This window comes from Notamacropus eugenii, chromosome 4 (assembly GCF_028372415.1).
Source record: "Notamacropus eugenii isolate mMacEug1 chromosome 4, mMacEug1.pri_v2, whole genome shotgun sequence".
NCBI lineage: Eukaryota > Metazoa > Chordata > Mammalia > Diprotodontia > Macropodidae > Notamacropus > Notamacropus eugenii.
The window spans coordinates 240,753,560-240,779,445 of NC_092875.1; the positions used below are offsets into that span (position 1 = coordinate 240,753,560).

At 38.8% G+C, this 25,886-nt stretch overlaps 1 protein-coding gene across 1 annotated transcript; it reads right to left on the reverse strand.

Annotated features, from left to right (window-relative positions):
- Positions 1 to 8,275: 8,275 nt before the first annotated feature.
- Positions 8,276 to 19,368, reverse strand: LOC140501089 (myosin regulatory light polypeptide 9). Its single transcript, XM_072604311.1, has 4 exons — positions 19,239 to 19,368; positions 11,186 to 11,384; positions 9,773 to 9,934; positions 8,276 to 8,770 (listed from the first exon to the last, which is right to left on the reverse strand). Exons 2-4 carry the CDS (start codon positions 11,367 to 11,369, stop codon positions 8,598 to 8,600), a joined length of 519 nt encoding a protein of 172 aa, XP_072460412.1. The 5' UTR covers positions 11,370 to 11,384; positions 19,239 to 19,368; the 3' UTR covers positions 8,276 to 8,597.
- Positions 19,369 to 25,886: the final 6,518 nt, after the last annotated feature.

Sequence of the window (25,886 nt, forward strand, 5' to 3'; positions counted from 1 at the left end):
AAAAAAATTAATCTGTCCCCAACTTATTACCCTTCCCCTTATCTTCTTTAAGGTTCTCTGAAGGTGCCATGTCTGGAAAGCCCTTGATGCCCCTCAACTCATTTGTGCTCTCTCCCTCTTCCAGTTACTCTGTATTTGTTAGACAGTTTATGTGTTTTAGTTTCCCAGTAGAAGGTAGACTCCTTTTTTCCATTTGTCTGGATAGTCCTAGCAGGGAGGAGCAATGAAGAGTAGAGGGTAGAAAATTGGCCTAGATGTCACAAAGATTTGGATTTGAATGCTGCCTCTTACACGTGCTAGCTTATGTGATTCAGGGCAAGTCCCTAAGACTCAGTTGCCAACTAGATATCATTCTGCATTGATAGAGGAGTTTCCTCACTGGGAGTTCCCTATAGCAATGAATTATGGTTCTAGGTCCAAAAAATCCCTAGCACAATGCCTTGTATATAATAGGCACTTAATGAATGTTTAATTGAATATTCTCTCTCATTGACATAGTTCATGATCAACTTCAAAACCGTATATGAAGTTGGCACAATAATTCATTCCCTTATTTGTGATGCTGACCATCTCTTATCATCCTGGCTGTAACCCAGAAGGAAAACTGGACAAACAAGAAAAACTCCCACAGAGGCTGCTTTAATGAATCAGTGGCCCTGCCAGCTCCTTTTGTTCAATCCAGAAGATTATACACTGAGGACACGGAGTGAGTGCCTAGTGGCATCATTTATCATGGGAGGGTGTGTGAGGAAACAGATCCAGGGAACTTCAGCTTGGAAGCAACTTTTGAACAGCTCACAGAGCAGGCCTGAGTCCAAACACTGTACACTTATCTCTGTGACCGAACTTTGTGAATTTTTACAGTAGTTATCTTTAGTAAATATAATTCATTTCAATTCAGCAAGCATTTGTTAGGATCTACTTCCTGCCAGGCACTGTGCTAGGTAATTAGCTAGATGAAGTCAAAGAAAAATTGCTTCTGTAATCACAGTCAGCTGGCAAAATGAGATCATAGATCTAGAACTTGAAGAAACCTTAGAAATCATCTAATCCAAGCCCCTCATTTTACAGCTAGGAACCTAAAGTCCAGAGAGGTTGTGACTTGTCCAGAGTCATAATAGTGTTCTTCCTGACACTCTGTCTCATTGCATTTGTACTGACCACCCCCCTGCCCCAATACCTTTAATGTACTCCCTTCTTTTCCTTCTCTCTTTATTAAGAACTCAAGAGTCCTTTTCCTTTCAGTTCAGTTCAGTTTTGGTGCAGTTCAGGCACCATGTTCTGCATGAAGCGTTTCCTGATATACACCTTCTTTCCCTCCCTCACTCTCAACTGCTAGTTCCTTCCCTTCCAAATTACCTTGTATTTCAACCACTTTGTGCAGTATCTGTTTATTAACTTTGTATGGTGCCGAAATCCTTTTATATGTACTCATCTCCTGCATTAGGATATGTTTCAAGCAGTATATAGAGTGCCAGCCCAGGAGTCAGGAAGACTCATCTTCCTGAGTTCAAATCTAGCCTCAGACCCTACTAGTAGTGTAACCCTGGGCAAGTCTTTTAACCCTGTTTGCCTCATCTGCAAAATGAGCTGGAGAAGGAGATGTCAAACCACTCCAGTATCTTTGTCAAGAAAACTCCAAATGGAGTCATGAAGAATTGGACAGGATTGAAAAACATCTCAGCAACAACAACAAATTTTGTATCAGAATTGTTTCATTTTTTGTACTTGTATCCCTAGTATCTGGCACAGTGCCTGGAACATAGTAGGCCCTTAAATTCTTGTTGAGTAATTGGTAAGTGACAGAGCAGGAATTTCAAATGGCCTTAAAGTACTCCAAGTTTAGCTCTCTTTCCACTGTGCTATATATATGCAGGGAGAAGTAAACATAAAGTGATTTCTGGGACTCTGACAACCAGGGACATCAGGAAACGACCTCAGCTAGGCTGTGAATGGAACTAGGGACTCCAAGAAGCAGAAGTGAGGGGGAACATTCCAGTCAAGTTACCAGTGTACATATGCCTTTGGCCAACAAACATTTCCTATGCGCTTACTGTGTGCCAGGCACTTGGATGAGAGCTGAGGAAACAAGATCATAGACTGAAACAATCCCTATGGAAAATGAACTTACATTCTAATGGGATCATGGAAAGGGTCAGCCTGTGCAAGGGCACAGAAATGGGAATGGCTGCCAGTTTGGTTGGAGTGGAGAATGTAAGTGGGAGTAATATAAAATCATCCTGGAAAGATCCATTGTAGTCAGGTGATGAAAGGCTTTAAATGTCAAACAAAGAAGTTGATGTTTTATCCTAGAAATTACTGGGAGCCATTACGGATTCTTGAATAGAGTAGTCTAGGCAAAGAGGTGATGAGGGCCTGACCTAGGGTGATGGTGGAAAGGGATGAATGGGAGAGATGTGGTGATAGACTTGGCTGATGATTTGATAATGTAGTTGAGAGAGAATAAAGAGCTGAGGAGTTTCCAAACCTGTGTGATTGGAAGGCTACTAGTGCCTTAAATGCAGAGAAGTTCAGAAAAGGGGTAAGCTTGGGATGAAAAATAACAAGTACTGTTTTGATATGAATTGGAGATGCCTATGGGACCCCAGCAAGTGGTTGGTGATTCTGATTTAGGATGGAAGTGCAGGAAAGAGGTGAGGGCTGGTTATGAAATTTTGAGTCATCTGTATGGAGATGCATAGCAGCTGATGAACTAACTGAAAGAATGTAGAGAAGAGGTGAGAGCCCAGGACAAAGAGTTGGAATACACCCACGCAGAAGGGTTGGGACATGGCTCATAGTCCAATATATGAGACTGAAAAGTAATCAGATGGGTAGGAGAAACAGGAAACAGCAGTCATGAAAATCCATGGAGGAGAGAGAGTGGTCTCTCCAGAGGGGAATGGTCAACTATGTCATATCCTGCAGAGAGGGCAAGAATAAGGAACCTGAGAATCTGCCTTCTCAGTTTGATGTTGATTGGTCCCTTGAAATGATTCACATTGTTCCAATACTGATGTGTGTGTGTGTGTGTGTGTGTGTGTGTGTGTGTGTGTGTGTGTGTGTGTGAGACCTTTTCAGGTAATGTGAACTCAAGAACTGCCACAATATATGAACTTGAGTTGTCAGTTTGTGTTCCCATGACTCACAATCACACCCATTTGTGGCTCCAACCCTGGAACTGTCACTAACAGTCATTTTCCAAACTGATTTCAGCAGAAACCTGGACAGAATCCATAGGACTCGATACGCAACAATAACTGGGATACTAAATTCCCTCTTGGGGAGAAACCTGCTCTCAGCATCATTGGGACTCTGCCTTAAAGGGGGTAGCTTAGTATTTACTCCAGTTGACTCTATGTGTTACCAGTAGTAGTCATGGACATTATGTGGCTTGGTATAGCACCACTTGGTTCAGGGACAGATTCAGTTGCAGAACTGAGACATTAACTTGCTTCTCCCCAGACTGGGCTTCAAAAATATAATTCCTTAAGAGGCAATGCAGAAAGCTGGATTCTTTCCTACTACAGTACTCCAGGTCAGAAAATCCACAGCTCTTTTGCATTTGGAAGTGGCAAAATCAGAAAGCAGAAGGCAGCCAGAAAACCATCTTGTCATAGTAGAGAACCTACAGGTAATGGGAGGAAGGGAAAGAGGTTGATTGGAGGGAACACAGAAGAATCCTGGTTACTTTTTAAGTAGGGAAAAATAAAACATTAACTGAAAGCACGTGAGGCTTGCCAGTAGTCTTTATTGAGTCTGAGAAAAAACCCTCAGTGGTTGAACTTGTAAGTATGTCTGTGCCAGATGTTCATCTCTGCTATGTTAAACTCCTAGAGCTTACAGTAAATGGGGTAGGAAGATAAATGCCTTGGAATATACATTAGTCAGGAGTCCCAAGCATCTGAAAATCAAAGGAGAGCCTAGATATTAGCTTGGAAGTTGAGACACAGAAAGAGAACTTGGCTAGAAGAGGAGAGCACTGCTTTCATTATCACCATTGATAGTAAATGAAAAAATGAAAAATTTTTTTAAATTTTAATTTTAAATGATTTAAAAATAATTGTTATTCTGTATTTAAACATCAATTAACATGAGCTTTTTTCTGCCTACAAAGAATAGAACAAAGGGGATTGATTACATATTAAACTGAATCTCTACCAAAACAACTGACTTTTTAAAAAAATATAATGAATTTAACAAACTAGTTTCAAAACTGTCCTGCCTATTTGTCTCCTTATGAACCTCCTTTTGTTCTGTTTTTAAAAATGTTTCATCATTATCATTTGTCTGTCTCTCCACCTCCAGATCCCTCTTACAATTAAAAAAACAAAAACTCCCTTTTGTCAAATAACTTCACGAATCAAAACAATTCCACACACCCAGAAGCGTTTCTCAATCTGTAGAATGCTTCATTGTTGTTCCTCTGGAGTTAAAATTGGCCACTGAGTTCTTTTATCTTGCAAAATTGTTTTTCTTTACAATGATGTTATGGCAGTCTACTAGCAAAGCTAGATATCTGCTCATTTTCATTCTGCATCAGTTCGTACAATTCCTGTGTTTCTCTGAATCCATCCCTTTCATTGTTTCTCATAGCATAATATTCCACTAACACGAATCTATTCCAGTTTATTTAGCCACTCTGACGTTGCAGTTCTCTTATTTTTAGTGAGGAGGCAGCTAGGTGGCTCCGTAGATAAGAGGACTGAGCCTCAAGCCAGTAAGACCTGAGTTCAAATATGGCCTCAGTTGAAATCACTAGCTGTGTAACTGGGCTAATCGCTTGACCTCTGTTAGCCTTAAATCACTGGAGAAGTAAATAGTAAGTCACTCCAGTATCCTTGCCAAGACAACCCCATGAACAATATAGTCCACAGGTTCATGAAGAGTCTGACTCAACTCAACAATATTTTTAGTGATTTGGAACATGGTTTTTTTTTTTCATGTGGTTATTGATAGCTTGTGTTTCTACCCGAGAATGGCCTGTTCATATCTAGTGACCATTTAAGGAAGTGAACTAGGATGAGTTCATGAGTCCATAAATGAGTGAGGGTTAATGAAGATATGTGAGGAATACATGTCAAAAATGAGTCCTATGATTTGTCTTAAAGCCTTTCCCCTTCTCATCTTGCACAACATATTTAACATGATTGCTCATTTGACACTCTTCCCAGATTCCTTTCCAAGATGACAAAAGCCCTACCACAGCTGACTCCATTTTTCATTTTGTCTTCCTTTTCTTCCCTCTTCCCACCCATATCCTGTTTGTCTTTTCATATTTTTCAGATGGTTTTTTTCCTTTTCTGTGTAGAGAACTCATTGGATTTTACTCCCTTTTAGGTCCTCAAACCTTTTCTTAGGTAGGATAATGAAATCGTTTGTCATTTCCTTCTCCAATTTATTTGAATTCAGGTCTTCCTGACCCGAATCCTTGGGTCAGCTAGGTGGCATAATAGAACATCAGCCTGGAGTCTCAGCCGGTTCTAACCTGTGTGACCCCTGGGCAAGTCACTTAGCCCTTTTTTGTCTCGGTTCCTCATCTGTAAAATTAACTGGAGAAGGAAATGGCAAACCACTCCACAGTATCTTTGCCAGGAAAAACCCAAATGGGGTTAGTCAGAAATGACTAAAATGACCCATCAACTTTCTTACTTCAGGTCCAGTGCTCTATCCACAGAACCACTTAGCAGGCTTTCATTTCTTTAATTGCACTCACTTTCTGGTGTCAAGAACTCATCAGGATACTTATTAGGCAAAAGTTGATTCCTATACAGAATGTAAGCTGTTGTATTTGTAGCCAGGTACATGAGACTAATACCCTAAAGCTTCATTAAGTTGGGTGCTTCATTAGACTAAGAAAGCTTATCTACTGCAATGGAATTTTTTTTTAAGCTGATGCTTATTTTCCACTGGGGATTGTTACTAAAGAGGGTTTGGAATTTACCATGGAAGCTGTTGGTTGTCAGTCAAATTGATTTCTCTGTAGTGATTGTGGTTGCTAAATTTGGAGCTACTGTGTCATCAGTGATTACTGTTGCTAAAGCAAAGATTTAGTTCTTTAATGGAGAGTGCTTTCTGAAATGGAGATGACTGAGGGAGGCAAAGGAGCTTTCACTATAGACAATTGTTGTAGATAAAGCTGGTATACCTCCCAACCTTCCCATCCCTTCTTATACAAACTAATACTGCTAATGGTCTTCAGGAGATTTACCAAAGCAGAAGCCACCAGTTTTGTAAGGGAGGACTATTTTTTTCATCTGATACTATTCTTAACATTCTCCACTTAAACACATTTTACTGGCTCTGGTTTTTAAGGGCAGAGAATTCAAGGAATGTTTACTAAGCACCAGACTTCTAAGCAGAACAGTGCAAATACAGATACTGACAGCAGAAGCTTGCAAATTAGTCCCTCTTGCCAGTCCTTAAGCTTCCTGCTTTGTACAACCCCAAGTGATCACCAAGGGATGATGATAAAGCTCAAAAAATATGCATCTGTAATCTAAAGAAATTATGAACTTGTCCAAATATGAACCAGAATTCCATGGTTTTTATCCAACTTCTGCTTGATATATTTGGTTACTAAAAAGGACTCCACTTGTACACTATTCAAATTAAGTGCAAAACAAAAGGATACTGAGGCCAAGTAAAGGACCTTGCTTCCATCAAAGAACAGAGATAGAAAAAATTAGCCAGTTCACACATGATCTTGATACAATGAGGAGGGAATGGTAATTTTTTTGTTGTTTTGGGAGGGAAGACTGGAACTCCCTAGTTTGATTTTAACGGGCTATAAGTGTAGCAGCCGCTCATGGGCATTAATGACTGGCATAGAAGTGTTAACCAGCTGTGTTTTATGACCTGTGCTGGTTCACTCTTCCTTAGGCACCCTGATGTGCTCCCAGAAGGCTCACTACATTGGCAATGAACATACCAGGACTGTCTGATCTACTTCTACCCTACTGTAGCTCAGAACTTCTGATCTCAAAGGATCCACCTCTCTTTGCCTCCTTCAAGAGCAGGATTACAGGAGTGCACCACAACACCCAGGCCCATTTCTTCTAGTAGATAAATTTATTTCATGATTTCATAAGTTTAAAGCAAAACTTAGGAGAAGACACAGTCACTTGTTTGCTTCAAACTCATTGGCTTTAAAGAATCCTCATTTTATCAAAATACAAATATTTGTGCTTAAATAGAACAACCTGTGGTATATATAACATGCCAAATCTAATTATGAAGCAATACCCCTAAAAACAAACTATGGTTTATTTTAAGCAACACTTACACAGAACTATGCTATCTATACCTTGCAATATTGTATGCTAGAGCTAAAAATAACTTTTATGTAACTTCTTCCTAAGGGATATGTATTTTGCTCAGTGCAGTAGAGATGAAGGGACCATATAAGGCCTAGGATTCATTATATAATTCAGTGCAACGTCTTGTGCAGTATTAGATAAAATGTTAACACCTTTAAAGGCTTTCCATTCAAAAGACATAGATACTTCAATAAAGAGATATATGAAAATTAAGAAATCTAACAGCCATAAACAATTTTTTTAAAATGACAAAATTCCAATTTTTAAGGCACTTAGAATTACCTGTCATTAATGAAATAATTTTATAAATTTAGGCAACTATTCTAACAAAAATTCTTATAAATTTGGAATTAAACACGGAATAATCTTGCTTTATGAACTTAAGCAGTGTTCAAATGTTCAAAATAGATAATGGAAGGTATAGCTTAGTTAGGGCTAAAGCTACCCAAGCATTACAGATTAATAATGCAAATATAAATCAAAATTAGAAGAGAGCAAAGGAAACCTGCTTATACAAATGAAATTATGGCACTATGGACACTATTTAACCTTTGGTTCAACGTAGTAATTCAGTGTCCACTATGCTAAGAGGTGCTGGGAACAGAGAAAGGAGAGATAGAGAGAAAGCTGGAGATGGTAGGAAAACTAGTAGGTAACTCCCATTTTTTCTACAGTTTACTTCTTATATTCTCTGGAAGCATGAATACTACTAAATAAATGCCCATGCTGCCCATCCACTGATTAGTTTTTGTTGAGCTAAAGGTTTTGAACAAGTACTTCATCTCAGAAATATTTTTAATCTGGCATAAGAATAAAGAATGGAGGAGTTAACACCTCTTCCTAAGGAAGAAATTGCTGATTCATCCATAAGCTATGACTTGGTGTTTGGCCACTGACATTTTAAAATGCTAGATTTTTTATTTTCAGAAATTACTTAAATACAACTAATACCTGTATTTAGTGGAAATACTTTGTTCACAACCTTTATTTTCAAAGTATTTATTACAAAAAGTGTAAAAAATCCAGCTAAACCAGAAATTTGAGATTTTTTTCCTTTAGGCTTTCACAAATCAATGATCATTTCTCCAATTCTATTTTTAAAAGTGATACCTCTTTTTTCCAGTCTGATTACAGAGGTGCAAGTGTACCCCAAATGGCTTGGAACAAATACATGAGAGGCAAAAGATGTAAAGCTGAGTACATGCAAACAGTATCAGAAAGTCTCAGAAATAAACAAAGTGAAAATAAGAACTGTTGGCATGAATTTGACATTTCCTTTTAGTCATCTTTGTCTTTTGCTCCATGTTTAAGAATGCGTGTGAACTCTATATAATTGAAATTTCCCTTTTTGTCAATAGGCGCTTCTCTATACAGCTCATCTACTTCTTCATCTGTGAACCTGTCTCCCATTGTTGTCAGCAATTCTCTCAAGTAATCTTCCTGAATGGTACCTACGAAATAGAAGACAAATATATCAGGGGGGAAAAAGGGCTATTCTGAGAATATTTTAACAAAGCAAAATTTCTATGATGGGTCAAACAAGCATATCTTACTAAACACAGATATATACTTCTGGAATTCTATTTCTAGAAATTTAAGACACCTTTACCACATATCAAAAATGGTCAACTTGTGTTAGATTTGTAGTACTTAGAAGATTTAGAGCTGCCTAATGTCATTTCTGTTTCCAATGCTCTCCTTGTCCTCTGAATAATCCAACTTTACCAACCTATTTCTGTAGGCATACTCTAAACTTCTCATTCTTTGGATAAATAGGGGGAGGTGAAAATTAACACTAAAGTCAATGAATAGTAAGGATAATCCAAAAAATAATTTTCTAAAATGGCTTGAGATGATAAAATCTGGGGGCAGATTATTTTACTTAAGTGACCCTAAAAGCCAGAAGTCACATGGGCTGAGTATGGGTAAAGAGACCAAGAAATATGTTATGTAGTAAAAGAAAACAGGTTAAAAAATTTTCCACTGAAAATTGAGTTCCCTATAATACCACATAAAGAATTCAAGAGAATAAAAAGTAAAGGGTTTTCATATAATCAAAATAAAAATGATAGTTCATATGACAATACTTTGTTATTAATAATAAAAGCCACCAACAGTTTAAATTGCTCTCCTAAGTACACACTCTTTGTCTGGTGGCCAATAGTTAACAAGCATACTTTTTATCCTCTGAATGCCACTGAGCCATACAATATGGTGTGTTCCTCTTCTGTTGCTTCTTAAACACAGGGATACCAATGACTGCTTTATAATTTTAAAAATAAGTGAGCTAGATTTACTCTAGAAACAGAGCATGTGTCAGAATTTAGAGCACTTTATATTGTCTTGCCATAATTACTGGGAAATAGTCATTCAAGAAGTATCTACTAAAAAGGTTTCTATAAAAGGATTACAATGTAGACTTCTGTACAGCTATCTTAAAAGGAATCTCTCACCTGTAGCTTCTTCATCAAAGCAAGCAAAAGCATTTCTGATGACATCTTCTGGATCTGTTCCATTTAATTTCTCCCCAAACATTGTGAGGAACATAGTAAAATTTATAGGACCTGGAGCTTCATTCATCATGGCATCTAGGTACTCATCAGTTGGATTCTTTCCTATAAGAATGTCCACATTTAAAAAGAATTAACTCACATTCATGAAGCCCTTTCAAATAAAGCGTAAGTTCTACTTTTAAAAAACAATACTGGTTATTTCATGAGATCTTTGGTTTCAAAATGCTAAAAATGCGTAATAGTTGGTAGTCTGAGTGTACTGAACATCTGATTATAAGTCTAGACATGGGATGAATTTCAGCACTTTATTTACCTCAGATCTTTTATCTAGGGTTTACCTAGTCTTCCTAGCTAGCTGCCTCATCTACCATCCTCAAGTTGAACCTCTGCATTTATCATATTCTAATTCATTGTTTATGTGTGTCTTACTGTAATGTTTATGTAAGATTAATGGTGGGTGGGGGGAAGAGTTAAAGATCTTCCAGCCCATTAATAGACCTCAGTACTTTTTGTTAATTTCTTTTGAGGCACTGGGTCAGAGGGTGGTACTCTCCAGCTCTGAAAAAATGTATAAATTCTCAGAGGTGAGGTTTTACCTTGGGGCTTACTCACTGGAATTATTTGTTTGGCCAGATGAGACTCTGGGTAGCCATTAAGGAGCACCTTCCCCCCCTATCCCCACTTTGAAAGCCCAGATGATGGTGCTTCTCTGTCTGGTAACTTATATGTATGTAATGGTCAGACAGTTGGATCTGTCTGTTGATCTGTGATACATGTATTGCTTATGGTCAGACAGCTGGAAGCCCTGTCCGTTGGTCTTTATTTCTCTGCTTGTATTTTCTCTGTTGGTATGTAATTAAAGATTGCTGATCCCTTAAAAGTTGCTTTCCCTTTCAGAAAAGCAGATCTAAGAACCTGTGCAGCAGGCCCACCTGTGTATGCCAGTGTCTTTGCTGTTAACACTTACCCTCCTACTAGTATGTAAATTCCTTAACAGTAAGACTGTCATTTTTTTATCTTTGCACTCCTAGCATTTAGTATGTAGCATTTCTTGAACACCTGAACTAAGTAGGTGCTTGATGATTTTAAAAAGTCAACAAATGCAATTTTAGAATATGAAATGTGTATCTCAAATAAGGTAATAAGTTAGTGGCTAGGTTCATCTCAAAATTTTGCTAAATAATCTTACCTCAATCATGAGGTTCTAGAGAACAGTTCCAAAAGTTGCTTTTAATCGTTCCAAGCTTCCAAACCCTGGTTTGACCCTAAGTGGCTATTACCATACTGAAATGGTTTTAGTATTTTAAAACTATAATATATGCATATAAAATGGCAAAAAAAATCCATGGTTACCTAAGGAAGCAAGCATATCATGTAAATCTTCCTTGTCAATGAAACCATCTCTGTTCTGATCAATCATATTGAAGGCTTCTTTGAATTCCTGAATCTGTGATTGATCAAACATAGCAAATACATTTGAAGTTGCACGCTGAGGGCGCTTCTTGGTGGTTTTTGTCTTTGCCCTTTTGCTCGACATGTTGACTGGTAAGTCCTAGTGAGGAAAGATAAATTTAAAAGAAAAAATTCAAAATATAAGAAACACAACCCAAATTAAAAGAATTTAAAAGTTGAGTCATTTTACCAGTAAGTTTGTCTCTAGACTCAAATGGATCTGTGATTTCACTGATTTGGATATTTTCTCCAGTGACGAAGATTGCAACCCATCCACACTTAACTATTCATTCTGTATGACTCTTGTCCATGTTCTCCCATAAATTGAGAGAGGGGAGGGTCAGAAAAGGAAAGGGAGAAAGGCCTTCCTAATATCAGAGGAGTATATGAGTATCCCACCTGTAATCCTTCACCACATAGCCTGTCCATTTTTTAAAATTTATTATATGTTATCATATAATACATTGTTGGCTACAGAACTAAATAGGAAGGTTGACAGGCTGGTATACCTTAAGGTTATTGCAAAGCCCCTTTAATAACTCAGAAGGGGAGAATGGGAAGAGATAGCCTCTGCTCCCTCCCAGTTCTAAATTTATGTTCCTATGACCTTTTTTAACACCACAGTTCTACGCATCATGGAAAGGGCAATGAAGAAATACCTGGTGGTGAATGTGAAGAGGTTGCAACATATGACAAATAAAGAACATCAAAAAATAAAGGATATGAAGACTATACCATTATAGTCATGCCTTGATTAGCAAGACAGCTTTACTTGAAGTCACTATCACTAAGGCCCTTTTCTTCAACCTATATACTTCTTATTAGTTCTGCATTTGTGCTGGGGGAGAAACCAGTCACATTTTCAAGACCAGTCACCCTTAATATTTAAGAAAGATTTTTTTAATGACTAATATGGAAATGTTTTATATAATTACATATCTATCACTTATATCTGATTGCTTGTCATCTCAGGAAAGGAGGAAGAAAGGGAGGGATAGAATTTGGGACTCAAAACTTTAAGTAAAAATGTTAAAAGAATTGAAAAAAATTTGTTTTTTTTAATTGGGCCTCTAGGTAGGTTCCAAAAGGTCTGTTCTCTGTAATTCACAACCACCAAACTGACAAAGGCAAAACTGGCACTAAACTGATGAGACATACATGATGTACACAGCACTACTGTGGACTTTTAACAGCAATGACATTCTAATTTCCTGAATTAAAAGAAAAAACAAAACACCACCAAACATTTAACAAGCCACCAGAGTGATAAACTCAATAAATACACTGTGTATAATGGATATAAAGAAATCTGTTACTTAACTACCAGGAAATCAGTGCTAGTCTTACTTTGAAAGTTAAGCTTCCATTGGACACAGAGTAGTAGTAGTTACGTTCCTTATCATAAGATGTTCCCATCTCTTCTCTTCCTCTCATCTAGCTGCTGCTTTATAGAGCAGATAGAAAGGTAACGGCATAGAGTAGCTGTGAAATAGAACTGTGGGAATAGGTTTTTCATCTAGTATTTCCTACTGCCAAATACCCTCAAGCCTGAATTGCTGACCGATTTCCACTTCTATTACAAAAAATGACTCATAATAATAGCTAAGTACTTGATTTTTGAAAAACAAAACATGCACACATGGTAAAAGAAATTTTATACAATTGTCAATATAGATATGAAAATAATTACCATTCTTAACTGAAATATATTGTAAAATATAAGAACTAAAATTTAAGTGTCCAGGAATAAAAAAATATAAACAAATGTTTGTCCTTTAGCAACAAAAGCAATAATTCCTTGAAAATATTCTGCCTCTCAAAGATCTAAAATTGGCTTACATAGTTATTACAAGCCCCATAACCATTTCACCATAAAGTATTTTACTATACCATGGCTGAGCTGAGATCCGGCTAGTAATCTGCAAAAGCTCCAGCTAAAAAGAATGGTACTCTGTAATGAGTTATATTCTTCTAGCCACATCTACAAATAGCCACTACTGATTTCATCCACTGACCAGTATAACAATTTTAAAACTTACGTTCCATATACAACATTCATCTATGACACTGAAAAACACTATCCTCTGTACTAAAAATAAATCCCTGGACTCCAAAGAATGAACTATCACCTAGATCTCTGTGCCACAAATTTCATTCTATAAATGAAGTGTTTAACATAGCAGTGAAAAATTTTTATTTATTATATTAGCTTTGAACAGATGTCTCCTATGATTGACTCAGATCAATTATTCCTCTTTTTGGTTACTTACATTACCTATTACAATTATATTACTGCATTTATAAAAGTATGACCCTCGCTGTTTTCTTAGATTCTCATTTCAGAGTCTTAACACAAAAATGCCATAAAACAAAACACCATACATAACAAGGGTCAATGTTGTGATAAATTATGGTATGACAGGCTGAAAAGCTAAGTGCTAAATTTATTCATTACTCATCCCCAGATCTCTAGCTGTTCCTAATCTGTTTTAAAAGAATTTATCTATAACTGAAGATGTATTTTCAGCCAGTTTTTACTCTTTTTACACCCCTCTGTACTAGACCAGTATTATCTACCTTAATTTTGCTTATTGCCTTATGGGGTATCTTCAATTTCAAATATCCCAAGATGTGTCTGTTTATTTAATCCATAGCCAGCATGCTTTTTGGAGTATGCACAGTATTCTTTCTAGACCAGAGGTGCTGAACTGTTGATCTTTTGACCGAGTTTAAAGAACAAATCCTTTTATTAAGGGGATTTGTTCTGTGAAATTTGCAATCAGTCATAGGGTTGCACTTGAGGACCTAGAGGGTCACATGTGGCCTCGAGGCTGAAGGTTCATCCACCCTGGTTCTAGACCAAATTTTTTAAAAATTTCCTGAATTTAGTTATGCTGCTGCTCTGACAAGGGATAATACAATCAAATACCAGCTCACTGAGGTAAGCAGCACATTTCAATAGGGTATGTACCCAAGGTATTTGTATTTTCTAAGAGAAATGTTTATAAAATATTCAATCACAAAGGACAGTAGTTTTATTCATCAAACAAAGCAAAACCATAAAACTTAACTCAGCTTAATTAAAAAAACTTTTTAAAATGTACATCAATTTTTGGAGACATTAAATTTTTTAACTAAGGATTTAACATTAAATTTTTTAACTAATTTCTAGACATACATTTCTGCTCTTCTTGCATGAGGGTTATCTCCACATAATGATGAAATACTGAAGTGGAGCTTAAAAGTAAGGGAATGTATCACATGTAATGTCAGACTTTTTCTATATTTGGTTTAGTTTTTCTGAACTGTTAAATTCCGCCCCTCCCCCGCTTTTCTTTCTTGTTAAATGAGATTGTTGTCTAATGTTTGAGGGGGAGTTTTATTGGGAAATGTGGATTTTGTAAAAACGCAAAGTAGCAATATAACAGCTGCTACTACTAAGCATTACTATGTTACCAAACACTGTGATAAACATGTTACAATTATTATTTCATCTAATCCCCATAATAATCCTGGAAGGTAAGTGCTATTATTACCCATTTTACAGATGAGGAAACAGACCGAATGACCTGCCCAGGGACTCTATCCACTGTGCCACCTAGCGGCCTGTTTTAAAACTAAAAATCATTTTAAAATAACTATGAAAAACTAAAACCAAAAGACTTCTCAAAATTGAGCAATCTTTTGTATGTAAGTCTAGATATGGACAAATTTGGTGGAATACAACTTGCTACCTGTTGATGGAATAGTAATTAAACTTTCACTTTATTCCTCTATTTTAGTCTGCTACTCCAAGAACAAGTAATAGATAAAGAAACTTAAGTGGTTTAAAAAACTATCAAAACTGAGTAAGTTTCACATGAAAAGGCTTTTTTTGACCTCCCGTTGAATCCTCATTCACAAACTATATTAAATTAACAACTATAAGACGTGGTCTTAGAACCAAGAAATTTACCCAACAGCTACTGAAACAAAGGTGTAAATTTGAATGTAATTATAAAAGAATGTTATTTTTGCATTACTTTATAATCATGCCAATTATGTGAAAAATTTAAAGGTCACAAAAACACAAGAGATATCACAGGGGAGTACATGCTTTATTGTCAAATGAATGATATTTAGTTTAGTGGACAGAGAAGTCATCTTGAACCAGGAAACCTTTAATGGTAGAAGGGCTTCAATTGCTTCTTAATTGAGATACAAAATATTTCAGAGTTGGAAGAGAGTACCTTGTATCTATTGTAGTATACTGAAAAGTTCTTGGTCCTGGTTCCAGCTCTACTACAAACCAGCTATTTACTTAAGACTTTCATTAAGTCACTTAACATCTTTGAATGCCATCTCTTCTATAAACTAAAGGGATTAAATTGCTAAAGTCTCTTTTTTTGCTCTGAAAGCCTTTTAGCCAATGTTTGAATATATCTAATAATTAACAATTTCACAAAGCAGAATTCTTACTGTTATACAAGTATAGTTAGAAACTTCTTTCTTGTGTAGACTGAAAGGTCAGTTGAGGACTTCTACTGGTGTCATGAAGAGAACAAATTTTCTCCTTGTCATATTAAGACAGTTGCATGGCTAAGCCAAAATTTTAAAAATTCAGAAAAAGCTATCTGTATGTCAACTGGAATGTATTTTTCATGCCCACATACAAATAAGTACCCTTGATAATGAAATTCTAAACATTTAACTTCAGTTTAACTTTTTGAAGCTCCAAGCAAAAATGTAAGAAAAAAATTTGCAATCATATTAAACAATGAACAAACATTTTTCTCCGAAGGTACTTGAGTGATGTTTATGTATGAAGGAAAAAAAGAAGACAGCTGACAAAGACAGTTATCCTTCACTGCCTTTAATTTGTTGTCCCTTGCCATGTCTAGTCTCCCCATGCCAATCAGAGCGCCATATTTACCTCCAACAAAGTAAATGGCTCATAAATACCTCTTATGTCAAATTGAAAAGCTCAGATCAAATGCCTCACCCCCATCCTTCTGAATTTCAATCCAGCCTATACTCTCTGGGATCTTTCTGCAATTTTTTCATAGGCATAACTCTGTGCAAGGTAAGCTAATTAAAATTTTCAAGTATAAGTTTGGCTAGACTGAGTTATTAATAACAGCTAGCTTTTATATAGCACTACATGCTAGACAATGTGATAAATATTATCTGATATTCATAATATCCCATTTTACAGATGAGGAACCTGAGTCAAACAGGTGAAGTGACTTGCCCAGGGCCACACAGCCATTGCCTGAGAATGGGTTTGAACTCAAGTCTTCCTGACTCCAGGCCCAATGCTTTGTCCACTGTGCCACCTAGCTTCCTTACGTAGCTTTAACAGCCTCACATAATCAGCAAACATTCCTTTTCTGGTGGAATGAGATTGGGGAAGTTCAATAAGCCACAGATATCATACAAAAGGTTGCTTGAGTATTAGCCATACCTGGGCTTTAAAAAAAAAGTCACAAATAAATGAAAGGCTAATTAAAAATAATCAGAAAGTTGAATAACAAAAGCTAACATTTAAATAGTGCTTACTACGGGCCAGGCACAGTGCTAAGCAAGTCCTTTACAATTATTATCTCATTTGGTTCTCATAACAACCCTGGGAGGTAAGCAGCTATTATTATGCCCATTTCACAGGTGACGAAAGTGAGGCAAAAAGGCTAAGTGACTTGGCTAGGGTCACACAATTATCGAGTGACTTAAACTAGGATTAGAACTCAGGTATTCTTGACTCCAGGCCCAGTGCTCCATCCACTGTGCCACCTAGGGTCTCCAAATTTTGAACACATTGCTCCCCTACTCAAAGCTGATATTCAGAATCTTTTTGTACAATTCATACAGGTTAATTTTGAATATTTTAAAAGTTTTTATGGAAACATTCTAGATTAGGCATAACTAGATTAAGGGATTGAGATTAAGGGAATAAGTTTCCCCCTTTACCCAGGGAATTTCATGCTGCCCTCAAAGGGGGGGAGGGGTGGGTGTATGTTAGTGGAAATATATCAGTCTCCACAAACCCACAGAGCACAGACTGACTTAAAACGAGTGCAAGAGCCTGAGAAGAGGCAACTGATTTGAGTTTTCAAATCTGGCATGAGATAATGGAGTCACTAAGATTAAAAACTGTTTTAAGAAAGGTTGGCATTGTGTAATAAGGACACTGGCACTGAAGGAGGTCTTGTGTCTGAATCAAAGCTCTTACTACTTTCTACCCATGTGAAACTCCTCGTCAAGTCAACAGACCTTTCTGATCCTTCATCTATAAAATGAGGGATCTGGACTCAGTGATCTCTAAACATCAAATCCTAAAGGTTTTGTGACACTATTTAGAAGGCACTATTTAGGATGTTAGACAACCCAGAGTCTAACAAGCTACAGGGCATCTACCTGAACAGCTCAAGTAATCACAGGGAATTTCATCCCTAAGGTAATATCAAGCCACCTTTTCCCTCAGTTTGCCTAAGTAACCACAAAGAACTATGAAGTGATTACAAACTGCAATATGTAAATTGCCTACTTAAAATTATTATTGTCTACGTCTAGCATTATTTTGCCAAATTTCAAAGTGCATTTTCCTAAACCCAAAGTTGTAGCCTTAAAAAAAACACCCCACTGGTGTTTTCTTTTGCCACACCATGATAAATATTACGATTGTACACAAAATCTAGAAAAGTTATATACCTTTTAAAAAATGTATATGCTAGAAAATGAGAAACATTTTTTCAGTAGCAAATTTGAAACAGTTTATTTTCAGACCATCAGCGACGTTTCAAACTAGTCTACATATATATATGTTCTTACTTTATTGCAGACTAGTTTTCAACTACTCTGTACTAGTATTTCTTAAGTTCCATTTTTCAAAAGTTAAATACCGGCTTGGTTTCCAACAATGCTATTCTAACTTCCTGTTTTGAAAGCAAGATTAGTTTGACTGCCACACCCCATCAGTGGTTAAGTCTATCTAAAAGCAGTTTAGTTTGCAGAACTGGGACTGTTCTTAAAGCAAAAAGCATTACTTCAACAACTCCTTTAAAAACTGAGTTTGTTAATAAATGGGCCCCCGGCCAAGTTTTTTTTAAAACAAATCTCATAGAGACTAGTAACTTTAAGAAAAATCTCCTTTCACTTAACCCTTTTACCCTGTTCCTTACGCATTTAAGAGATGGGAAAAAGAAACCAAGTCGTACTTTTCTTTCGGTTCCTACAAAGTTTTTTTTAAAAAAAAAAACCTAACTAACTCCCAGCCTAATTTTAAAAAGCAAGCAAGTTAGCCTACAACACACGTTGGCGCAACCGTAAAGTTTCTAAACTGCTCTTTCCGAGCTCCAGCAGTCGTCCTGAGTCACCAAGTGCAGAACGCCCTCGATTACCACTCTAAAAGCAGGGGCTCTGGAACTGAAAGCAAGACTTCTGGGTGTGGAACAGTTACTCAGGGCTCTTAAACCTTTTTGTTCCGAGAACCCCCTCGCCCTCTGCCGCCCTGGCCCAAGGACCCCCTCCTCAGGCTGCGTGCAAAAGCCGCAAGCCACAGTACGCAAAATTCCAAGTGCAATGCAGTTATCTAAAACTTCTAAAAGTTCCCGACGCGTAGAGAAGCCCCGAGCTCAGGCACAGTCTGCAGCCGAGAAGGGAGCTCAGGCCGGCCACCGCGAGGGGTCCCACGGGCTCAGCGCCGGAGGAAGGGGCTCGGCCTTCTCGGGACCCCCTCACACCATCCACTCCCTCAGGGATGAGCCCCCGCCCCGGCCCGGCCCCCTCAGCGCCAAGTCTGGAATGGGACGAGCCGGACCTAGCTTCCTGCGGTCTTCCCGGAGCCAAGGGCCGGGCGGGGACCCCTCGGGGCCAGAGGTGGGGGGAGGGGTAACCCAGCAGACCCTCGAGGAGTCCTCGCTCTAAGAAGACGCTCTGGCGGGACAGAGGTGCTTCCGGGGCTACGAGCATCACTCACCTGCGGCTGCTGAGAACCGAGAACAACGGTGGCGACCAAGGCCGACGCCCCCCAAACACGGCCGGAGAGGAAGAAAGAGGCGGCGGCTACCCTGCGCTCCAATACACCCAGCTCCGGCCGCCCGCCCAGGAATCAGCCGCCGAACCCGGCACTTCCGGCTCCCACTCACACACCGGAAGGAACTCCCAGCCGGGCTCCATTTTCAGCCGAATAGTGGGGCCCTCCTAATGAGAAAGCGAAGGGGTTGGATAGACTGCATCGAGTTATAAGGAGAGCTAGTGGACTGAGGAAAAGGAATAAGCATGGCACACTGTGCAGAACAACGGACGGCGGTGCTTGGTGACATCACTTTTAAGCGAAATTCTTTGGTTCCTCGGGGCTAGCCGTCCTCATTCAGTCCTTGTTCTCCCCTCGTCGTGTGGGAAGATGGTCGAGTCTGGCCTCAGGCATTGGCCTTGCCTCACATTCCAAAGCTCGACCAAGGCTGGGCCTCGCAGAGTATGTCCTTGTAGGGAAATGGAAGAGAATATTTGCGCTAGAGCTGCACGTGATCCTCTTCTAAGTCTTGTCCTATTACCTCATAGGTGCTCTTGCGCAGGCGCAGAGGCCCCTTCTTTCCCTCTCCCTCTCCCCCGTCCCTTTTAGGCCTCCCAGTGCTGAGCTGCTTGGGGCAGAAAAAGCGCTTGGCCCTCTGGAATGTGCGTCCGACTTGTTCACCCCATTCCTAATGAGCTCACCCTTGTGAAGCTTTTGCCGGCTTTAAACTACTGTGTGCCCATCTCAGCTAATAGTAGTACTTCGTTATCAATTAGTCACTAAGCACGGTATACTTCTCCCTTTTCCTAGAAAATGAAGAGCCATCGCAGAAAGGGGGGGTTTCCTAAAAAGTTTAATTTCCCTTTAGTTGTTGGTTCTCATTGCTTTTAGAAAGCTAGGGGTCTTCTTGACAAGGAGGACATGCCCTCCCCTGGCTGGTCAGGTGAAGGCTGGCACCTTTGCCAACCCCCTCCCTCCATGCTGCCCCCGAAAATTCCCAAACGTCCCACCTACATCCTCTGAGTCACCCTAGACCTCCCGGACTAAGTGACGTAAAGTTTGCTTCCAGGATTGGCCTTCAATTAAGTCGGTCGGTTTCAAGACCTTGGGTCGAGTCTAATGCTGAGTTTTCCTTCAACTCCGATGAGTTAGTTGTGACTTGCCTTAGGGTCACACGGTGAGTGTGGCAGTTTGGATTGGAACCTAGGCTTTAACGCTGTGCTTCTCACCACACCAAGGGCCCTTCTGTCAAGAACCCAGTTTTTATCTTTGTGTGTTTATCAGCATCTCCAAAGATCAGGGAATATAGCCTAGGCTAAGGACTGAAGCATAACTGAAAATTCTGTCTTGCCTTGGTTTTTCTCGGTGCCTCTTCACACAGGCTGACCCCATGCCTAAGATACTCCCTTATCTCCTGTCTCAAGGCTTTCCTTAGCTTCTTTCAAAACAAAGCTCAAATGTCTTCTCCAAGAGAGGTTTCCCAGTCACCTCCATTCTCCTTCTAGATTACCACCCATTTACCTGGTGTGTATCTTGAATGTACATAGTTGTTTGCATCTTGTCTCCTCTCCAAATAGAATGGGAACTTCTTGATGACCGACTTTTTTTTTTTGGTCTTTCTTTGTATCTTGTCAACCTGAAAATATTTGATTAAAAGAGGCAAACAGGCTAAATGCATATTGTTTATTCCCTTAAAGCTAGGAGGTACACGATCATGGAGTCAGAAGGAAACCTCTGACTGCCTGATAGAGGAATGAGCAGGCTTAAATACACTTTACCACCAGAAAGGAATTTTCTTAGTTGTATAGGTTGTAAACACAGTGAGACAAGACAATTGACAAGGTAGAATCAGTTGGAAATGAAGATCCTAGGATGTTTGTTTTCCTCTGTCTCTGCATATCAAGAAAAGAAAAATCTCACCATTCTGGTTGTAGGCATCCTGTCATAAACAGGTCTTTGAAGTTGCCAACACAGGAAAGGGCATTTTTAGAGCAAACCAAAGCAGTCTGATTGATTAGTTTAGGCTTTGGCCCTTACCAAAAGTCCACAAATGATATTAAATGTTATCAATCCCTAGCACTTAGCACAGACCCTTGTATATAGTAAGCTCTCAGTAAATGCTCACTGTTAAGAAAGCAAGCAAATCCAAGGCACCATGCTAGATTCCAGAGGGAAAAACACATAATAAAATCCAGTACCTTTCTCCTAGGAGCTTTCCTTTTAAATGTTCTGATATTAAATTGCAATGCTTAAATTCAGGCCAAGACCAAAGGGAATGAAACAAATGCTTGACTATCCTGTGATGACTATAATCACACTCTAATTGGAATCTTGAGAACAGCCAAAAAGGGTCATTTGTCATTCTCAAAGAGGACCATGATGTCAGGAAGGTCATGCCATAACTTGCAAGTGAGTTGGATTTAAGAAAGAGACGTCTGTGCAAAAGTCGCTAGCCTCATTCTCTCCTCTGGTGCCATCTGGGTCTAGGGGTAAGATGTAGATCAGGACATCTAGAGATGGGAGAAGGTGGCCTTTTTAAGTTAAGGTCTTTACCAAGTCTCAGTTTGACAGAAGCACACCCGTTCTGGAATTAAGGCTTGGTAAGAAATGAGGCTAAGAATGGCCTCTTTTCCTAGTTAAAAAAAAAAATAATCCCAAGATAAGCCAAAAACAAAGGAGGAGGAAGCAACATTTTCTAAGAATTTTATTTGGTGGAATGGACAAGCAGTATTTGAACAATGCAATACACATATGTCTCCACTGAGTGGCGACATACTACAGAGTACTCTAATGGTAAATCCTATAGGCATTTGACCTGTAATGATACATTTTAAAAAGGAAGAGTCTGGTTTCCTCACAAAAGTCCAAGGTGGCTACAAAAAAAGAATCTTGTTCAACCCCAATAGTACCCAGCCCAGGATAACTCCCCTGTTGGCTCAAAGCTAACGAATAAGATTAATAGAATATCTTAGTTCCTGTGAGTTATTTTAAGAAGGTGCTAGGAGAAGCAATTGTTTTTGGTAACCTGATCCTCGTATTCAGATTGGCCCCACAAGTTGCAACATCCAGGAAACCTCTGATGTGTGCTGATAAGGCTACATTATTACGCCGTCCCAGCTCTAAGCCTCATCTTTCTACTCAAACATTTGCTTTCCCTGAGATCTCTTCATTTTGCTACCCTAAAAGATTTCTGCCCTGAACTGATTAATTCCCTAGTATTGGCCTCACCTCTACCTTTGGTGGACATTTAATTCTATCACATTCCTCAACCCAAGTAATTCGATATACTTTAACCCCAATTAAAACAAAACCAAACACCCAAGGATGTTTAATAAATGTGTGTGTGTAACATGCATATATATATACAATCTATATGCATATATATGTACATTCAAATATTGCATTTAAATATAGAGTAACAGCAGTACAGGTGCCCCCCAAAAAATCTTAGTGCAGCTTTAAGTTACTAAAGCATAAAAGTTATTTATTTTCCTAAGAATCATTGCTTTGAACTAGGGGGAGGTGGGGCAGGGAAGGGGAGGACAACTTTCCATTATGTACAATCCTTCCCTCATCTTGATTATTTAGAAACATCTTATGTAAATGTATTAAAATTAATAAGCAAGATACTTTCTGAATAATATAGTGTTTACATCCTGTTATAATAATTAACTCGTTTCAAGCCAAGAGGTGATATAATAGCTACTAAGGTCCAGTGGTTCCCCCTTCTTTGGCTTTAGTTTATCACAATCACAATTGTTCCATATGATGGTACCACAAGGGGGAGATGAGAAAAGGTTTCCTGGGACTTGAGCTGAGAAAGGAAGGCAGGAAAACAAACAGGATAAGATGATGGAGCATTTCAGGCATGAAGGGAAGCCAGTGAAAAAGGATAGAGCTTTGTTTTGTAACGTTCTCAGAGTAGAATAATGGTGAGAGGTGGGGAGAAGGATAATAAGCCAAAGAGATGTTGATCTTTTAGAGCAAGCCCTAAAATCAGACCTGGTTCATGTAAGCCCAGAGGGCTAGGGTTTACATAAAGTTGATAAGTAAAGCAAATAATCCATTGGAGGATATGATGTCTCATAAGCATTTACTAAATATCTAATTTTTATAGACTCTGTGCCAGGTGCTGAGGATACAATGACAAAAATGAAATATGAGAAACAAGATAAGTAGATACAAACTACACAGAAATTAAATAGTATCCTGAAAGGGCAGATACTAGCAGAGGGAAGCGTCAGGAGAGAGGACAGCTTCAGGTTCCCACAGTGCTTCAGGTTAAGAGATTGGAAAGAGTTCTGCATAGAGATGGAATGTAAGTGAGATGCTTATGGATATCTCAGAGGCAAGAAGGTTTTTTGGGGTTTTTTTTTTTTTTAGTGAGCTTTTGGATTTCCTTTTCCATTTGGCCAATTCTGCTTTTTAAGGCATTCTTCTTCTCATTGACTTTTTGGACCTCTTTTGCCATTTGGATTAGTCTATTTTTTAAGGTGTTATTTTCTTCAGTATTTTTTGGGTCCTCTTTAGTAAGAAGTTGACTCATTTTTCATGATTTTCTTGCATCACTCTCATTTCTCTTCCCAATTTTTCCTCTACTTTTCTTACTTGATTTTCAAAATCCTTTTTGAGCTCTTCCATGGCCTGGGACCAATTCGTATTTTTCTTGGAGGCTTTGGATGTAGGAGCTTTGACCTTGTTGTCTTCTTCTGTTTGTATATTTTGGTCTTCCTTGTCACCAAAGTAAGATTCTATAGTCTGATTTTTTTCCCCTGTTTTTGCTCATGTCCCCAGCCAATTACTTAACTTTTGAGCTCTTTGTCAAGGTAGTTCTTTGCTTCCAGTGGGAGTGGGGGTGGGAGTATACTGTCAGCCACTCAATTCTCCCCCCCAATCTGTAGGCCTAGAGCTCCAGAAACAGCTGCTGCTGCTATTACTGCTGCTTCAAGCTCCTCTGCTTCCTCCACTGCCCTGGGGCTGGGGCTGGACAGCTCTATTCTCTTACACAGGTCCAACAGGCTTTTTCCAATGATCTTCCAAGCTGTTCTCTTTATTTTGGGGTCGAGAAGTCTGGAAACCACCACAGTTTCAGTGATTCAGTCCCCGGAAGTCTGCTCAGTCTGTGCTGGCATGGTCCACACTAGACTGTTCCACCCCACTCCCAGACTGGTGAGATAGAATGCTTCCTGTTGACCTTCCAGGCTATCTTGAGCTGGAGATTTGCTTCATCCCATCATTCTGTGAGTTCCATAATTTAGCTCCATAATTTGTTTGGAGTCATTTTTCACAGGTTTGGGGGGAGAGCAAGTCAAAAACAAGTCCCTGCTTTTACTTGGCCATCTTGACTCTACCAGGCAAAAAGTTTTTCAAAGAAACACCAGACAAGTCAAGAAAGGGAAGAAAATAGGGGAATTTAATAACAACAGGGAGAGTTGTTTGGGGTTTTTTTTTTTTTTTGCAGACATTGAGCTTTCTCCTTAAGGTCAATTTTGGACATAATGAGGACTGACATTTCCTGACTTTACTGCTTTTACTGCAGACTATTGGTTATAGATTTGTAAAGTTTCAGAATTCCTCTTGAAAGTAGTGTAAGGGTAAAAAAGTCTTTGTATGTAAAAGTCCTTGACAGTAAAAAAACTGTCCTTGTATGACTAGGAGGAAGAATAGACATCTCTAGCTTCTATTCTCCTTCCCCTTCTCCAAGGGAGATGTTTATTCCTGCCAGGAGGGGAAGCAGGAGGTTGGGATCAAGGGCTACCTCCTCAGAGGGAAAGGAGGTACCAGACTAGAAATATATCTGTCTGATCCCTTAAATATTATTAGTCCAGGGGATATGATCAGGTTTCAACTAACTTCTGATCACTTTGTCATTTTGGAGCTAAAGGAGACCCCTAACTTTTATACCCAAGGTTTACCCCTTTCCTATCTAGTATCAGTTTCATAATGAACACACATAGAAAATTGCAAAGAAACCCATTTATCCAAATTGTAGCAGAAATCAGAGAAGTTATAAATAGGGGAATATATACTAGACAATGCAGAATGAAGGACCTCTCCTATTTGGAGTGAGGTAGCTCAGTTCAAGAGAGAGGATCCTGTATTGCACCCAAGAAAAACTCCCAAGTCTCTAGAGTGCAAGCTGGGAATAGGGACATGAAGGAGACTGCCTGCTCCTCTCATAGCTCCCGAGTGTCTTTTCCTTCAGTAACCTGAAGTGGGATTGACTTCTTCTGTTTTCTCTCTTGAAGTTGGAAGTGAATTCAGTGCTCAAAGGAAACTTGAAACTTGACCAGTCCCAAAGACAAACTGATCCTGAAGAGTGCTGAAGGGGAACTCAAAGGGAACTCTGACTTGGAGAGTCCCAAAAGAGACCATTGAAGGTTCATGCTGGGCAGGGTCTTGTGATATATAAAAAGTCTGAGAGACATAATTTCTAGATAATTAATAATTTTATTAATCATGCCTATCAAATAATTAATTTAAAAAAGATCATCTGGCCCTCTCTCTTTAATTAAAGGTCCCTCCTGGAAACCTTTTGAGTCTTATATACCCTTGGAAGAGTGAGTGTTCCCAAGGGGTGGCAATCAATTGTAATTGGTTAACAATTAATGA